Here is a 19,547-nt window from a genome sequence, read left to right on the forward strand (position 1 = left end):
GCAAATCACGAGCCTTAGTAGTCTCCTCATCCAGCGGTTCCAACACAAAAATTTTAAATATTCATAACTTTTTCATCGATTGTCCAATTTTCCTCAAACTTTCACTGATGTGTTCTACTAATATTGCTGCATTCTCTCAATCCTTATGTTTATGAAGGTGAACTTGTCCTTTAATTTCATAAACTAAACCTGCATGATGCAAGAATGACACTTTATATATTGTACTGAAATTGCTCTGCAGGGATGGCGCTATGTTCAGGGGTGTATCCAGGATTTTTTCTGGGGGGGTCGTAATCAAAATTTTTGGACCTTTACCTTTGCGAGGGAGCGGAGCGACCGAGCGGGGGGAGGGTGTGGGAGGGGGGTGTCCCCCCTCCCACGGTAGGGAGTTTTTGAATTTTATATCTTAAAATGGGGCCATTTGGTGCATACAAAAGTGACTTTTTCGGCATGGCAGTGCGGCTTAGAAAACATAATAAGGTAAATTAATATATACGTCTAAGTAACGAAATTTACGAGGTTTTTGACAATTTCTGGAACACCGCGGTCACTTTTTTTCCCTGTTGTAGGCCTATATAGAGTAAAAAGCCCTCAAAAAACAAAAATGTCTTTTACAAAAAGTGGACCTTTTGAAAATTTGGGGGGGTCGTACGACCCTCCCGACCCCCCCTTGCATACACCCATGATGTTTTTTAAAAGTGAGGGGGGCCCATTTTATGGGAACAGGGATGTTGATTCATTTGAGGTTGGGGGGGGGGGGGGAGGGGGGTCCCAAAATCGGCTGACAAGCATTAAAACAAACCAGACAGGCTTAACATTTTTCTGGTGCCACTTCTGGAGTTAACGGAACCGGCTAACAAGCCCAAAAAAAAAAAAAAAAAAAAAAAAAAAAGGGGGGGGGGGGGGAGCTTAACATATTTCTGGTGCCGCCCTCCCCCACTGCGTCGGCCCTGTCCTGAGTTGATTTTAAAATAAAACAAAACAAAACAAAATAGCAAAAAACAACAACGAAGCATCTGCAGAATAGCAAGCCTTTATATCATTGGACAAAGTATGTAAATATGAATACCACCACTTCCTTTCATTAAGGCTATATTAAAGGAATAGTGCACAGACTGGCATTATCAGCTATATAAAATGTAGCAATACGGTCATGAATACAATCAGAAAGATTACATCAGTACGAGAAGTGTGGTCAACCTTGTATCAGCAGTAGCATACGTATGAGGATTCTTGCCTTTGAAGACCACTATATCATGATTTTAATAGGTAATATGTTTCAGTTAGTTGAACGTTAATAAACACCACATCCGCAAAAGTCTTTTTTTTTTTCTTTTTCTTAATGTTGACAGTGGATACTAAATTCACAGAAGTCTGACTTTGATAGCAAGATTTTTTTTTTCTTCTTTTCGTGCACTCACATATCTATTAACCTCCTGCAGACTGAAAATCACATTGACATATAGTACCCGTAAAAAACATATTCTGAAGGCACAAATCATATTTTGTAAAAGAAAAAGAAGAAAAATTGCACATCTTTGCATGCTTAATCAAAATTAGGGGAAAAAATAGTTTAAAAACCCAGTAGCATAGGGAGAGGAGGGTGGCCTGTTTGAATCGAACTTCATTTGCTGCCCACCGGGATACATTTAACAAGAGACCCGGGGGTCACGCGCTCACCCGAGTATCGCAATTTCACCTTCCATGCATTCTTGCACACTCATACCTGAGAACAATCGAAACTTAGGTCTGCATATATGGATCCCCCCTCCTCAACTCCAGGGTGGGGGGGGGGCAGGCAGCCCTGCTGGATCTGCAATGAACAAACTTGGAACTAAAGTCATCAATGTACAAACTCATGGTAATAAATTTGCTTTACCATTTCTGGTTCTAGAGTAGTAGATTTTAAATATTCCTTAATGTGGGGGGGGGGGGGGGGGGGGCTAGGGGCCCCCAAGAGGGACATGGTGCCCATTTGAAGGAATTGAGATTCTATCCCCCTAGGGATGCTACCTGCTAAGTTTGGTCAAAATTCATCATGAGGTTTTCAAAAAGAAGATGAACATGTACAATTCAGGTCCCATTAGGACCCATCCCCATCCCCATTCCACCAATCCCATGAACAAACTACAGTCATCAATGTACTAACTCATAGTATTATCTAAGCCCTGTCACTTCTGGTTCTAGAGAAGATTTTTAAAGATTCCTTAATTTTAGTGGGTTTGGGCCCCCTGGGGGCCCCCAGGTGGGCCATGGTGCCCATTTGAACAAATTGAGATCCTATCCCCCTAGGGATGCTACCTACCAAGTTTGGTGAAAATCAGACATGGGAATCTCAAAGTGAAGATGAAAAAGTACAATTTAGGCCCCATTAGGACCCCTCCCAAGCCCCCTCCCCTGGGTCCCAAGGGGGGCACCCCTGATTCCCCCAGGAACAAACTTGAAACTACAGTCATCAATGTATTAACTCATAGAATTAACTAAGCCCTATCACTTCTGGTTCTAGAGAAGAAGATTTTTAAAGATTCCTTAATTTTAGGGGGTTTGGGCCCCCCTGGGGCCCCCCAGGTGGGCCATGGTGCCCATTTGAACAAATTGAAATCCTATCCCCCTAGGGATGCTACCTGCCAAGTTTGGTGAAAATCGGTCATGGGGTTCTCAAGAAGAAGATGAAAATGTAAAAAGTTTACGCACGACGCACGGCGCACAACGGACGCCGGACGAAGGGCGATCACAATAGCTCACTTGAGCCTTCTGCTCAGGTGAGCTAAAAACCACAACTACCACAGCCTGCTAGATTGGAACTGCACATCAGCTAATACTGCAAAGCAAGATAGTTTCGTGAATTGGAGCCCACTGACTTTATCGTGGCATGAAATTTTTGTGATCTGCCACTGGCATTTAATGCATACAGTGTAGACAAGAACTTTTGTGTGCATTTTGATTTTGCAAATCTTGGCTCTCGCAAAATTCACAAAATTAAAATGCACATTAACATTTCTGGTTTTACAGAGTGCGCATCAAAGCGTACGCTCATCGGTAACGTTGGGACTCCAGCCGAGGTTCTTCGGCTTCGTCTGTACTCACACAGAGATCAGTGAAAAAACTGTACACAGTTTATTACAGGTATTCTCAAGAACATCCATATTAGGCCAGCCCTTCCCATTACACAAATCCCTATGCTATTGAGTCTTCTTATTTCAGATGGGAAAAAACAATACTAAATGTTGTAAAAACATACTACACACACAGTCAAACATGTCTTAGCAGCCACCTGTCTATAGCGGCCACTGAAAAATCCTCTGTACAAAATTGCTGTATTATAGACCCTTTATATAGCGGTCACCTGCCTAACGCAGACAGCGGCCACTCATTTTGTATACCATGGTAAATATCTAACTGCATTTAGCAGCCATAAAAAATTTAGCTGATCCGTTAAAGGTCCAGTTTACCTTTGGGAGCAGTGATTTTAAAAATGTTCAAGATATCACATTTGATGCATATGTGTAGGTCTGTTGTATCACAAAACGACCTACATATAAAATTTTTGCAATAAAGCCTAAAATATAAGGAGATATCTGTATTTTTTTCAATAAACCGTAACTGTAGACGGTTTAATCTTATTATAACTATTGTTCAAATTTTGTGTATTTAACAATACTTAGCATCGATTATACGGATTCAGTTTTTTTACAGTGGTTGTTTCTATCCCTAACTTGCATTTCAGAACTAGTTTAAAGCACTAATGCTAAGTTTTTGTTTCATCTGCAAATGGTAAACTATGCCTTTAATCAGCCATGAATAAGTTAGCTTTTATGTTCATTGCGTGAATTCTACCGAGTCCTATCCAAAGAACAGAAGTAGGCTAAAAGAACATTTAGAAATTGAAGGAAGTGAATTGTACAAAAAATTCCCATATCGCAGCTGCTCATGCAAAATTATTTGATGTTTTTTGTTTTGTTTTGTTTTGTTTTGTTTTGTTTTGTTTTGTTTTGTTTTGTTTTGTTTTAAGAAAAACATGCGGCACTTTATGTTATTATGTAATGCAAGTGTTGAAATTCAAAATGGCTACTACTGTCTGTAGTGGCTACTTTTGTTGTTTCCCTTGGGTGGCCGCTGCAGGCAGGTCTAATTGTAGTTGGAAGTTCTGTTTGTCCGCTGACTGAGAGGCTTAACATAACATTCTTTACAAAGAAAAGGTACATACATCTTGACTTTCAGAATGCATGGCTGGGGACAGCACACATCTTCACTATATCTAGAACAGAGTCATAAAATACATTATTTCTTCAGCCAATGAGTAAAGTTAAACTACACTTCTTGCAGGAAGCAATAAAAAAATGAGTTGACATCGCCATCACATGGTCTGGACACTTATTCCACAGTAGATTTCAGTCAGGTAACTCTGACTCGGTGTGATTTAGGCTACGTTCATGTGAAACTAAAATTGTGTTTCTAAACGTGTTTAGTTGCGTTGCGTTCATGCAATTTTTCAATTTAAATGCGTTTCAAAATGCCGATCTGAAACGCGGAAAAAAGGGCGTTTTGAATCATGATTCTGCAAGAATCACAATCGAAGAGACTGCATGAACGCAACCGTGATTTCAATCATGATTCTGGACGTCTTTGTGCGCTGTGCGCATGCATGTCTCACGGGGTATCCTACAGATTCTGGCTCTTCTGAATCGTGTGTTTTGGTACCATTCCTGCACTACACCGATTCTACGCTAGTAACTAGCTGTTTATTACAATACATGTAATTACTCTCCAATAGAGTTGATGATAGTAATGGCTGCAGTTGTGTCTACCAAGGGAAACAACTGGGGAGACGAAGAATTAAGATTATTCCTTGATCTGTGGGCAGAGCCTGAATGCCACAGCTTATTGGAAGGTATTCACCTAAACAAAAACGTAAAGGCCTACAATAAACTGACTGATCAGTTAGCAGAAGGATTTAACAAGAGCTCAGGCTCGAGTCAAGGTCAAACTGCGCAGTGTGCTGCGCAATGGCAAAGGATGAGCTGAGCCAGAATCAGCGTTGCGAAAGCCCGCATGAACGCTCTTCCGAGGAGACTGTGATTTGAAACGCCATTTTGAATCATGATTCGTGTTTGTGATTCTGGCTACGAAATTCACATGAACGCGCCCTTAGACAGCCTCCTGTGGACACACAATCTTGAAACATATCCATAAATGGAGATGATCACACATTTGCCCTTTGATGTACAGTACTATACATTGCCAGTTTGCAATCATCTTTTGTAACATGCTCATGTCCCATGAATACCAGATTGCAGGACAATTATATTTAACTTCCCTATGATGCTTATTGCTTGTAATGCTGTCATATGAGTCAAATGTGAAAGCATGTTACTCAAAACATATTATTTTCACAGTCCAATTTTCCGCATCATTTGTTTGCACTTGCAGATATTTCGAACAATCTATTGCTCACAGAATTCTGGGTAACTCTGTGAGTGACATCACTGATGTTTAAACAAAATAAATTGGATGAATCTTTCCACCTAGCATGACAGTAAGTCTTTGAGCTAGAGGTTGATGTGGGCAAAAAGAAATGATAAAGTTATGAATAAAGACCAAACAAAAATATGAAAATTTATTCTTAGGAGGAAACCCTGCACATCAGCACGAGAAAATATCTTTTCAGTATTTTCTTCATGTTACACTATCAAACAGCCCATTTGTGCAAAAGCATACCCGTGCAAATATACTTAGAGGAGCAAATGCACTACATGTATTTCATAACAAAACTCACAGCTCCCCCATCTGGATTTATACAGCAACATTTGCCTAATATGTCAGCGATTCAAATTTCAAGAAAGAATGACTTTACCTTAGAGGAGCTGACAAAAAAAAAAATCCTCAGAAGTGCAGTTTCTCTTAAAGAAATATGCTATGCATTAAAAAAAAAAAAAAAAAAAAAAACTGATGAAGATTCTTTTCTTACAAACTGTGGCATACCTTAAGATATCTCAGATCATCACATCATGCAAACAAGGTGAAGTAACATGATGCGACAGCATTAAATGAATCATGAGGGAAGGCTATCAACCAAATTTAGCATGTACAGGAAGCTCATGAATAAATTAGATGAAATAATCAACTAACTAACTACCTTACACTGTACTTGTCAATATCATTTCAGATGAGTCAGAAACAGTCTCCATTCCACTTGACAGCCATATAAAAATTCTCCTGGCTAACTGCCAGAGAGGGTAAAGCCATGACCGGGCGCGACCTTCTTCTGCCTCTGACGAGAGACAAATTCTTCTATGAGAGATGCGACCTGGTGCAGACCATGCTGCATTGCAAGCTGCAGGGCGGTGAAGCCCTGGGCGTTGGGTTTGTTGGCAGGGATTCCCCCCGATTCCAGGAGGAATTGGACTGAGTCCAGCTGATTATTCATTGCTGCCTGTAATAAAGGCAGAAAAAAAAAAGAGAAAGAGTGGTATGTTTAAATCTCTTTTTACATCCTGTGTCTACATCACGTGTGGATCAAATGGCACAGCTCATAAAATTTGCATCTTTTATTCTTTGTACACAGGATATTCCTTACGCAGTTACAGCTAGTAATTTTGTTTTTTTAATTATTACTGTGCCAATGTTTATCAAGTAAGAGCAAAATACCTTATAAAGTCTCATTATGATGAATGGTAAAAATAAGAAAACACTGGGATAAAGTAGGCAAAGGATACAATTACATGACATCACACAAAGCATGTGCAATCTATCAAATCTGACCAAAATGCTTTAATAATACAACATATTCCCTGACAAATCCCTGCAGAAATTCTTAATGCCACATACTGATACTACAAATGCATATTTACACACTGACATCATCAAATACATCGGACTCCTGTTATAACGAAGTCCTCGGGACCGGCAGTTTTCTTTCGTTATATCGAAACTTCGTTACAACCGAAAAAATAAACAATAAAGAAACATAGAACTGATAATTTTGTGACCTGGATTTTTATTTTGTTGTAACTGGAATTTCATTTTAACCATGTTCCTTATAACGGGAGTGCACTGTATCCAGGAAAATGTATGAAGTTTGTTTGTTAAATCCTTTGAAATACAGAGAAACAAAGATCCATGCAAAACATGGTGACAGCAGCACATTGCCCCCTCTTAAAACAGCAACAAACAAAGAATCTTGTTAAGTTTAGATTAGTGGGCGTTAATAATACTTCATGCAGGGGGGTACTGTCCATGTATGAACTTACCACATGTAGGGCTGTGTTGCCACTGTAGTCTGTGCAAGACATATCAACCCCAGCGAGAGCGAACGCCTTGAGCCCATCTGTAGCATCCATAGCTGCAGCACTGCAAAAATGGATGACCAACAAGAAAGAAACAAAATACTTTTATCCCTCTGTCATAAAACCTATAAACACACAAAACAAATGTGAGCTTACTGCATTCCTAAACACTGCATTGGTGTTTACTGTGTAGGCCTGCTGTAAAACCAGAAATTGTTCTGTGCATTTTAATTTCCCAAATTTTGTACTAGCCAAGATTTGTGAAATTAAAATGCATGTGAAAGATCTTGTCTACACTTAATACATTAAATACCAGTGGCAATTTGTGAAAATTTCATGCTGTAAAAAAAGGCTGCCATCTCCAAATTCACAAAAATTTTCTGGCTTTACACACACACACATTGCAATCATAATATTTATGCAAAGCAAGTTTACCTGCAGAGCAGGACACCGAGTTCATGGAGACTTTCATGAATAAGGTGACCTCCAGCTTGTTTCATCAGTTCTATGATCTCAAATCTCCTGCATGGTCAAGGCACAATTAAAAGAAACAAACAGCAATAGCAGTATATCAACTTCACAAATTGAGGTAACAATAAGGGCCTTGCTAAATGCATGATTACAAAAATGGAATATACATGATATATGAGGCAGAATCTACACAAAAGTGAATTTGAAAAATTGCAGGGTAATAAGTTCAACAATTACCAAGCAAAAAGAGAGCAGAGGATTACCAGGATGGAATACATATGGCACATGAGGCAGAATCTACACAAAAGTTAATTTGAAAAGTTGCAGGATAATAAGTTGAACGATTACAAAGTGAAAAAGGGCAGAGGATTACCACGATGGAATATGTACAATTTACAAGATAAAAAACGAATTTGGAAATTTGCAAAGATAAAAAGTAAAAACGTGCGGAGGATTCACTGACGTAGAATATTAATGAAAACATGAGAAAATAGAAGAGCAAAAAATGATGTGTAAACATCACAGAACATATAGATTTAGACTATTGTGGTATGACCCACTGATGCAAAGTACAGAGGCCAGTGAACGGAAGCACGTATTTGTAACACTTACTTGTTCCTGATGCTGTCCATAAAGGGAGTGTTCCCAAAACGATCTCTTGCGTAGATTGGGCAGCCACGCTCAAGAAGGTACCGGACAATGTCTGTGTGCCCTTCGCTGGCAGCTAAGTGCAGTGCTGTGCGGCCATCATAATCGGCCCCTGCAAGATCAGCACCCTGAAGATATGATTAATACAAATATCAGTTTTGAGGTTGATATAATCTGCATGATTATTTCTTCAAATGAAGTCTTGTAAATACAGTTTCTAATCATTTTGGTGGTTTTTTTTTTTTTGGTTTTTTTTTTGAGAGCTTCTTTTGACCACAGTTCAAACACTTGACTGCATGATCTTCTTGCATGCTACATAGCCGTTTTTCTGGTGCCTTGTGTTCACATTCACATATTTTTTGGTGCATGCTATAAATCTTTTCATCACATTTTCCCAATCATTTGATTTATGCATAGATTAATGAATTCATGCTGATATACCAACTTCAGTGAAATAATGTCCAATAGCCCTGGGATTATTGTATTAGCAGTAAAGGGCCAGACTTTGATATTCAGACCTGACATTTTCATTATTACTTAACTTTCCCCGGCATCTGATTATTGGGTAGTGAATCTTCTTGTCCTATAAAAGCCAGGTGCTACATTCTGTGACATGATAGTCGTTGACTTATAAGTTTAAAAAAACAAATAAGGGTATGAACTTGACCATTCACACAGACTTCACATACAAAATTCGGGTTCAACCCTTCATGAAATTACATGCAAGCATTACTGATAATTCATCACCTGTCAAATATAAGAACTGCACTTTGAATTTAACCACATCTATAGAAATAATCAAGAAATAAAAAAAAAAAAAATCAGTTAATGCAATTTATACATTTACTGCACCATTGTGAAAAAAAAAAACAAACATTAAAAATTGTGAAACAAAAAACTCAGAAAATGAAAATATAGTTGAATAGGACATATAATCTCCATGATTTAGGAAGTGAATATTAGGTCAAAGAAAAGAGAATTTCTTTTGTAGTTCCCTTGCCATCAAATATTTTATCTTTGATGTCAATAGCAGCTCAATGAAAAAAGAAAACCAAGTTAATGACACTTGAGAAGTTGATAATTTAACACTTACAGATTTTTGCATGTATTTGATGGACTGCAAGTCACCATTTCTTGCAGCAGCACATAACAGAGGAGGAAAGAGGGAAGCGCTGACTGCTTCAACTTCCTGAAAGAAAGATGGACATGAAAGCAAAAATAAATGCTCTCATTCATCGATGTATACATGGCATATTTTCATACATTTTGCGAGCCAACTAATAATCTCAAAATTGAGGACAAGTGAAACTATAAATATCACTAATGGTAATTAATAACCCCACCCCCCCCCCCCCCCCCCCTTCCCCACACACACACACTTCCGTACTGGTAAACTGTAGAGAGAGTAAGAAACAGTGCTGCTATCGTGAGAACATACTTTCCACTACTCTTGAAACATATCATGTCTTGCACAACTTCGTCTCACAATCACAGCGTGTGCCAAAATTATTCTAAAACATGTACAAGCTGGACAGGAATTTAAGGATTTTCAAGAAATGAAAAAGGGCCTCTAACACATATCTGACCACGCTACTCTACAAAAAGAGGGGTTGTAGAAAAACTGCCGAAAACACACTTTCCCATTCATTTCATGATCCCAAACTTAAGCATAATCCAGAAGAATAGCCCTTTCAGAAAATATGGGAAACTCAAAATTGACTTGGCTGACCCCTTTCACCTTTTTTGAGTCCTTGCATGAAATCAAGAGGTGTGACTTTTGTTGGTTTTGTGATGCACAGTCACATATTGACTCAGAACCCCCAGAGCCTACGGAATACCTTGTGATCCGCCAATTGACACAAACAGCTATAACCCTGAGGCATCTATACACAAAGAGGTTATATACCCACTGCCTAAAGAAGGCAAACTCTGTAATATGTCTGTGAGTATGAGGGTTGGAGTGCCCTGCTTACTAGTAATGGCGGACTTCACTTGGCAAGCGTGTGCTCTGCATGCTCAAGGAACATTATTAAAGGGCGAATTTAAACTTTTGAACTTGTACATGCGAGTCCGCACTCCTTGATTTAGCTGCTCCTTGACTGCTTGTATGCCTCAATCACTCCACACGCTCACAAAACAATTGCAGAGGGTGTATGGTGAATTGTCATTCTGGTACCTGCTTGTATACTGTGGTGTACTGTATAAGCTGTAATTTTTGCAAAGGTTTAATTTTCGCGAATTTTGCAAATCACAGTTGGATCATAAATTTAATAACATGCAAAGATGTTTGCATGTGCGAAAGTAATAGTGCATTTACGATAGCGTCGGTGTCAATACACGAAAACAACATCTTGCAAAAATGTCTGTGATCTCCTCATTTGCGAAAATAACAGTTTATACAGTATAAAACATCTCTAGGCATGTATACATCATACCTTGCTGCTCCCAATCTTAAGTGTGTCCACCACAGCCTTGATGAATTCACTGTTATCCAGGGTAAAGGATCGGCCGCTGTCAAAGGTCACCGAGATCTCTCCCCTCAGGTTGTGCCTCAGCTGTTGTCTCTTTTGTTCCAGCGAGAGTCCCTCCTGTCCCAGAACGTAACTCAGCTTACTGAGGGCCGCCTCCGGTGTGATGTCTGACCCAGGGATGACCCCAGCATCCAGTAGAACCTAAAAAGATGTCAACAGCATGACAGAAAATGTTGTCACTGAAGTATGATTGTTGTTATTCTTAACATTTAACTTACTTTACAGTATTGTAAGATTATTTTTTGAAATGGCATTAATCCTGAAACATTCAAATTCATGAAATTCTTCCGTCAAGATGTTTTCATTGCAACTGATTGACAATTGCCCTACTTCAACGTAAATAAGCACTGAATTGATCAGTGTTTTAGTAGGAGCCATGATAAAAGTAGCCATCTCCACTAGACTACGGAGCAGAAGCTCGGTGGTCTAATGGAGTGATGCCTGTCCGGAGATCAGGAGGTCGTAGGTTTGAATCTTGCTCGAGTATGTACGCCCATGATTTTTTATCATGGCTACTACTAAAACAGATCAATTCAGTGCTTATTTACGTCGATGTAGGGCAATTGTCGATCAGTTGCAATCCTGAAATATGTCTACCTCTCAAACTGGCAAATTCTGTAAGTCATCATATCGCCTAAACCCGTATTACCACACTTTACGTAAGATATTAAACCCTTGCCAATTAGTATCTATTGACCCATGAAGTGGAGGTTGGAAGTTTTTGATTCCGCAGAATCAAGACATTCATTATCGGAACATATTGCAAGTTTAATAATTTGCATGCTATTATTTTCACACTAGTTTCTGGTTGCGTGAAATACACAAAAAAGGTTCACTTCTACAATAATTGAAATATCTACACTACTGGTATGCAGCTGACCACGAGACAAATATGGTGCCTCAACCATTGGGCATGTGTTCAAGCACAGCACAAAGATGCTAACTGTACACGGGAAACCATTTAGGCATAATTGTCATACAGTTTTTTCTATTCAAGAGCTAGCTATCTGAGATTACATTAGGCTGAGATTACACCTGTCTGAAAATGCACAACCTTGAGACGCTACCAGTCAATACTATTTTAAGAATACACCAGATTGAAACTACACCAATCTGGAACTTCACCAGTCTGAAATTACACCAATTTGAGACTACACCATTCTGGAACTTCACCAGTCTAAGAATACACTAGTCTGAAACTACACCAGTCTGGAGCTTCACCAGTCTAGAATACAGGGAGGATACACTATTCTGAAACTACACCAGTTTGAGACTAGTTGGTAAACAAGTTATGAAATTCACCAGTCTTACAATGCACAAGGGTGAGCCTATACCAGTTTGAAACTACAGTGGTCTGATGCTACACCTGTCTGAGAATACACCAGTTTTAAGGTGTTAATAATACCCACCTTTCCTGTGTGGTAGGAGGGAGACACACTGCCACTGGCACATTGAGTGCAGTTCATGATGATCATACCCCTGGCTGCTGCAGCCTTGATTTCACTGATGAGGTCAAGGCGGTCATCTGGGCAGTTTCCCGCCCCGTACGTCTGAAGAACCGCACCTTCCATCGGGGGTTGGAGAAATGCTCTTACCTACACAAAATGCATCATAAGTAAACTGATGTTGATTACCATTCATCCAGTCAAAGTGCAACCTCCAAAGTCTTAGAAATGATGGACTAATAAAAGATATGACTAAGAATTGCATGTGCATGATATTGAGAGTACACCATGTCCTTCTTTCATACTAATTTATGTCTCTTTCACTGTCTGCATACTGACTTGTTCACACATAGAACATAAATGGATAAGCAAAAGCAATGCAAATCATGGAAATAAAAACAAAAAAAAAAACTTTTTTTTTTCAGGTCTACTCCATTGCAGGTAGTGGTTCTCAAAATTGCAGATAAATTGGCAACATGATGTGTTTCACCTGTTGTGATTCATAATGTAAATGCAATATACACAGGTATGGAAATAAAATGATTGATCCCATTGTGTGATAAACAAAATGATTGCATTATATTCCAAGAGGACTGCAAATACAACAACCTCTATCAAATTTAAGAATAACATTGTTTGAAGTAAATGTGCTTTTCTGACACAAATAGGTCATAATAAATAGAAAATACAAGTGGTTAAAGAAACAAGATAATCTTTCATTAATAATTAATGAAGATGGGTTTACTGTTTCAGCTGTGATGCTGGGGAATATCCGAAGCAATCCAACATTTCTGTTCATATTCGTGTTGATGCAGAAGGACTCAATGGTGTTTGGTCGAAAGATGTTGGCCCAGTTCACTGGAGAGAACATGAGGAAGGCAGAAGTGATTTATATATTTTTTTCTGTTTTTTTCCTGCTTTTTTTTTTTTTTTTTTTTGGGGGGGGGGGTAGACTTGCATTGTAAAAACTGGGGTAGTCCTTAAAAAATGTGCAGTATTTCAATCAAGTATTACAAACAAGGCACAGCTGAAAAGGACCTATTATCTGTCTATAAACAGGTGACAAATTTCAGGGTACCTCACAAATTATGTAGATGTACCAATAGAATCATACTAAAACAGTCTTTTTGTCTAGTTGTAGTAGGTACCAGCCATGGAAACAACTGCAGATTTAGATCATCAATTCAGTTATCTTCTTCTATTTCTCTTCATCGTCTCCTTATTTTTGTATCAGTATGAAACAAGTACACGTACCAGCATCAGGTTTATTCCTGCATTGTAGTACATTTCTTAGGACATTAGCAGCTTGTCTGACAAGATACCCTCCAAATTAAAAGTACACTTACTTGTGTACTAGTGCTTACCCATAGCAGTGACTTGATAATTTCTGGTGCTAGAGAAAGATGCTTTTTAAAAGATTCTCTGATTTGGGGGTTTGGGGACGACCCGAGGGTCACACTGTCAAAAAGCATGGCAAATGATGTTGGCAAACATGAATCATGAAGCAAAAGGCACAATAACATGTATGAATGAAACTTACCACTGACGTCAACAGCCATAGATGCCAGTGGGGAACAATTGGGTGAGTCAAAGGCATTGAAACTGTCACTGGAGATTTTTACACACCTGTTCCCTCGATACAGCTTGTTATTAAAGAACAGAGACACCTGATGCAAAGTAAAGATTAATAGAGCAATGGTAAGATGAAATTACCACTACATTGTATGTCCATTTCATGAAGCCATTCAAGAACTATAAAATACCACCAATGGGAATTGTATTCAACACTGGATGAGGAGTGCTTCAGAACAGATCATTATCACAATTTGAAACTGACCTTTACCCTAAAATATTATTTCAGTGCACTTGTTTTCTCTTCCTTTTCACATGGTAACAAAAAATTCATCACCACTTGATACGACTTGGCAAACAATATATAAATGGCAATCACACTTTCTCAGTACACATTCTGCTTGTGTAGTGTAAGGTCGATTATGCCTTTCAACAAATCTACTGTAGGTTCAGGATGGTAATTTTGAGACTCCTGCAGAAAAAAAAAAGAAACTCAGTTGGGTTTGAGAGTGTGCATTTTGCATTGGATCTGCCAAATATATGTTCCATCGACTGATCATCACTACAAATTATGGGTCTTGACTGACAATCACTACAAGCTATGGGTCCATCTGATACCCGGAGTCTCCGTTTACCTCTGGGATGACATAATGGCCGGCCATGAAGACAGCACCAAGGAAGTTGTCTCTCCCATCACTCCGCAGCTCAGACAGCGGTACCTGCGACCCGGTCAGGACTACCGGCTTGCCAAGATTCTCCAGCATGAAAGACAGTGCAGACGCAGTGTATGCCATGGTGTCGGTGCCATGAATAATCACAAAGCCATCAAACTGCCGATAGCTTTCCTGAATGTCCTCTGCAATCTGCACCCAGTCGCTGACATTTACGTTGCTAGAATCCTTGAGTGTTTCGTATTCCTTCAGGCAGTAGATGACGCGTCTGTCCTTGGAAATTCTGTGACAATGATCGTGAGATGTATTTAGTAAAGTATACTAAAACACAGTGCGCTGCTTTCAGGTTTGGCTGGAAAATACATGGTGAAGTAATATTCTCTATATATGTGCTCAATTTTCCAAATCAGATTTATATGAATGTCGAATGGTTCAAGTTGAGAGTTAGAGCTACAACAGCTATTAAAAACCGTACGTATGGTTAAAGATTGTTTTGAGCTGACAAAAAAAAAAATACATTATTTGTGTTTTTGCAACAGCCTACAAACAAAGAAAAGAAATGAAGATGACATGTCATCTTTCACAGCGCAAAAGACAACACAAAACACCAAAACAATTAATTAGGCCACTGGACAACAATGTTGCAATATCTTCTTTAATATTGCTGTAAGGTCAAAAGTCCCTTTTAGACCATAATTCAATTGAGGTGGACCAGTTTTATGGTGTTTTTTTTTTAATGATTCATTATACCAGCTAGCTAATGGATATTTACAGACTCAACAAGATGATTGAGGTTAATTACTTTTTCTTACTCAGGTATGAAATTTTACTTATTAAAGGGTGTGTACAGTTCTGGTTGAGGTGAAGATTTAGCTTTTGAAGTTTTGCGAGATATTCAGAAACCACTCTATGAGATGTCGAGGAGCATGCAATTCTAAAGGGTATCAAAAGTTTATTTGATAAAAATCGGTTTTGAAATGGCCGAGATATCCAAAAACAAGGTGAAACAAAGAGATCCTAATAAAAGGCGTGGCCTGTCGCCTTTTATTATTCACTTTTTTGGATATCTCAGCCATCTGAAAAACAATTTTCATCAAAAACACGTTGAATCCTTCTTAACATTACATGCTCTTTCATATTTCATAAGAGGTTTCTCATTATCTCACTTAGGAATGTTCAAAACATGAATCCCCACCTCAACCAGTACTGTACAGTCCCTTTAAGCTATTTTGGGACAGTTTTTATTTTTATAAAGTCCTTTGAATGTGCTTCTGACCTGCTTTAAAAGGATCTATTTTGAATTAAACTTTGTAAAAAAAAAAAAAAAAAAAAAAAAAACTGTTGTTTCATGGAGACAATGACACAGACCATTCACATGGAATCGGCAAGCAAAAGGTGAGATAAAGTTGAGTGCACACTACAGTAGGAGAGCTTTTGATGGCATCCCTCTACTGTTTAACCCAAACAAAACCAAAAAGAGCAGTTTAATGATCTGTTAAAAAGCCTGAAAGTGAAATCATCCAGTTGGATGAACTTTATATGCAAATGCAGGCCACATGGTCTTGCGACCTTCAAACACAATATTGCACGCTATAAAATGCAGTCAACTATACACCACCATTCATTCCACAATGAGGAAAAAGTACTTACGGTAGAACGAATATGTTTTGTTCCGCTTTGTCCAGGCCAATGTCCTTGGCGTACTCCTTGTCATAGAGCATCGGCATGCTGCGTATCACATGAGCCATGTGGTCTTTCACTGGGGAATAAACTGTGCACAAGCCAAAAGAAAACAATTTTTCTTATTTGAGAGAGTATTCTTTTTCTACCTGCTGTCAAAATTTGGCTGCTTAGACACAATGCCAAAATAGAGATACAATGTATTCAGCGTTGTTGTTTTTTTCTGGACTATCCTGGTCTGCACAGCTATGCCTTGGGAGTAACTCTAAACTTAATTCTCCTTTCTGCCTTTTGTATGAAACTGCATCTCCTAACTGTGATCTCTCTTATTTCAATCATTTTTTTAAATGGGTATGCATGGCCCAATTTCAAGCTGTATATCTATCATTTTAAAACCTAGAGCTTGCTCATTTAACTGATTCAGAAACGGGGAAATTCATTTTGGCCCACTTATTGTGGGTTCTGAGCTAGGAGGACACAATCACAAACATTGTTTACAAAATCTGACACCTTTCATGGGCACTAGCTGGATTATCAAACGTCACTTTGAAAAGCAGGGGCCACCGAACCAGCGGCCTGGAAAGTCAATTCCAGCCTGTTTGGTTCTTCAAATAAAAATGGAACAAAAAAATCTGAAAAATAAGAAATGAAAATCACAATTCCAGTGGCACTTTTGATAATCCTGCCAAGAGATTCTTCCCATGAAAGCAGGGATTGTACATTGACCCCTGATACCCAAACCCACCTCCCCCTCCCCTCCCCCCCCCCCCAAAAAAAAAACACATATCCATTGCCCTTGTACAGAACACATTTATATAGCATATGGCAGGTAAATTTGTGCAATTCTTTTTGTAGCTACGGAGCTGTATAGAAAATATCATCAATTATAGAAATCTATAGAACCTAAATACATCCTTGTCATTTGATTGGCTGTTTGATATTGATCATTTGTCCTATCTACTGTATAAGTGGTTATTTTCACGAGGGTTTAATTTGCGCGAATTTCGCGAATCACAGTTGGATCGTGAATTTAACAACACGCAAAAATGTCGCTATACACTAGAGTAGCAATACATGCAAGAGAGCGTTGGACCGTTGGTGTCAATTCGCGAAATCAACATCTCACGAAAATGTCTGTCTGTCACATTCTAATTCGCGAAAATATCTGTATGCGAAAACAGCTTATACAGTAACTATTAGACAACCTACATTGATTGTTCATGTAATTGTGGCTCCATTTACTGTGCAATTCTTGGCAGTGTACATGTGATCAAGCATATTGATAGACAGCGCACTAGCGTACAGTAATTGGCACTCTCTGTCTTGATTTCACATCTTGCACATTATTAATTAGCATACTCTCTAGTCTTTTTTCTAAATTCATAAAACACCAAATGACAAGGATCTATTTTTACAGTATATCTAACAAACAATAAATGTTTGGTTTTTCATTTCTTGTGCAATGGACAGAATATTTCACTGGGTGAAAGATGAAATTATTGATCCATTCACCTCTGCTCTACCTTGTTGAATGGATCATTTCATCTTTCACCTCATTAAATATTTTGTCCATTGGATTGCACTCATAAAAACAGCTATTACATTAGTGGTATACTTTTACTAACCGTCATTCTCCTTCTTCATCCCAATAGTTCCTCCTACATAAATTACAAGAACTCTGGACTCTGAAGAATCGTCAGGTTGGGTCAGATCCCTGGATCCTACACGCTTGAGACTTTTCAGCTGAGTCGCCAGTTCTGGTTTAAACTTGATGGTCAACCCTGATGATTTGGCATCGGGCGATTGCGGTGTTGTTGTCATCATCTTGACGGCGGGATTGGGATGGTCACCTGGCACCACATAGAGCTAGAGGTCTAGGTGTTCGTTGCACGTACTGACATCAAATTGATGACAAGGTGCTAGGTGCGAGGATTTTGGGCAAAGTTTCTGGTAGTGCTGCTGGTTGATTGAGTAGTCTGTTATTCTGTCTATCCAATTTGTCAGATTGCATATGCAGAGCTACTGCAGAGACATGTAACTTACAAATAGACTTGACGGTGAAGACATGCAGAGCTCAGCAGAGATCGAATAAATTTAACTCATATTCAAGCCAAATGGGACGACATCGCGACACACTCAGCGTAAGTTACCAGGTATAGGTAGACAAATTCATCAGTGCTGCGTTTGCATCCTTCAACCACCGCATCATATGACCACCCAGGTTATGCTAGGAGCTCCAGAGGCCCGGAGGGAGAATGAAAACATTCCAATGGAGCTTAAACTTTACTTGCCGGTTGCGCCGGTCTCGTGGTACGTGGCGTGGGAACTAGCTTTTTCAGCGATCACATATATCACAATCACACACGTACAGTATACAACACACAAAACGGCGCCTTTCGAGTTCGCAACGTACTGTACTAGTAAATAGCGGTTTACGGAAAGCTAAATGTAAAATTTATTCTTTATTATCAATGATCTATTTACAACAATCAGTTTGAAAAAATGTCAGATGGAAGACAATTTTCAAAATCAGGACTTATTCATCTATATTTCTCAATTTTCCATCCCTGACTTCTCTATGTCTTAAGGTCTGATGCGATAATATGAGATAGCTGCCCGTACGCGATTTTTTTTTTCCGTAACCCTAACGCGTCGAAATTGCCAATTGTGGCACTTGAGCAAAGACTACCAGTGTACTAGTTGGTTGCGCGTGGACTTGGGCATACTTGTGTTGCTTTCTTGTATACAGTACCATGGTCGTCTGCTAACCACAGAATCAGATTAGAATGTGAGAATGGCACGCCGCCTTGTGAACTGTCAAAACAAATAACAACAGGTTTGTGTGTGTGTGTGTGTGTGTGTGTGTGTGTGTGGGTGTGTGTGTGTGTGGGTGTGTGTGTGTGGGTATGTGTGGGTGTGTGTGTGTGTGTGTGTGTTTGTGTGTGTGTGCGTGTTTCCACTTCGCCATCGGCATCGCGTTTTGCTTTGCCGTCTGCTTACACTACTGGTATTCCTGTGGTTTTGTTCGCCGTCTGCTGACACTTATCCTTTGTCTCGCAAGACTTGCGTTGTTGATAATACAATAATAAATATCATTTGTAAAGCGCTTATTACAATGTTTTTAAGCGCTGAGCGTCTCGAAGAAAAAAATAGAAAAGAGAATTTCAATCATGGAGTAGATACAAATTGGTGTTAAGATGCAAACTCGAAGTTTTCATCAATATCTTGCAAAAGTGAATTGGA

The 19,547-nt window shown here is 39.0% G+C and overlaps 1 protein-coding gene across 1 annotated transcript; it reads right to left on the minus strand.

Annotated features, from left to right (window-relative positions):
• Positions 1-6,220: 6,220 nt before the first annotated feature.
• Positions 6,221-18,151, minus strand: LOC140226126 (L-asparaginase-like). The gene is made up of 12 exons (XM_072306953.1): positions 17,930-18,151; positions 16,275-16,395; positions 14,589-14,907; positions 13,922-14,048; positions 13,127-13,239; positions 12,346-12,531; positions 10,841-11,077; positions 9,499-9,594; positions 8,370-8,533; positions 7,722-7,808; positions 7,251-7,350; positions 6,221-6,433 (listed from the first exon to the last, which is right to left on the minus strand). The coding sequence occupies exons 1-12, from the start codon at positions 18,126-18,128 to the stop codon at positions 6,221-6,223; spliced, it is 1,962 nt and encodes a 653-aa protein (XP_072163054.1). The 5' UTR covers positions 18,129-18,151.
• Between the last annotated feature and the right edge of the window lie 1,396 nt (positions 18,152-19,547).

This window comes from Diadema setosum, chromosome 1 (assembly GCF_964275005.1).
Source record: "Diadema setosum chromosome 1, eeDiaSeto1, whole genome shotgun sequence".
NCBI lineage: Eukaryota > Metazoa > Echinodermata > Echinoidea > Diadematoida > Diadematidae > Diadema > Diadema setosum.

Coding starts and splice junctions, on each gene's coding strand:
- LOC140226126 (XM_072306953.1), bottom strand. CDS start 18,128: ATGATGACAACAACACCGCAATCGCCCGATGCCAAATCATCAGGGTTG. Junction 13,240..13,921: donor TATGGCTGTTGACGTCAGTG/GTAAGTTTCATT, acceptor TGTTCTCTCCAG/TGAACTGGGCCAACATCTTT. Junction 11,078..12,345: donor CCTCCTACCACACAGGAAAG/GTGGGTATTATT, acceptor ACATCTTTTTAG/GTTCTACTGGATGCTGGGGT.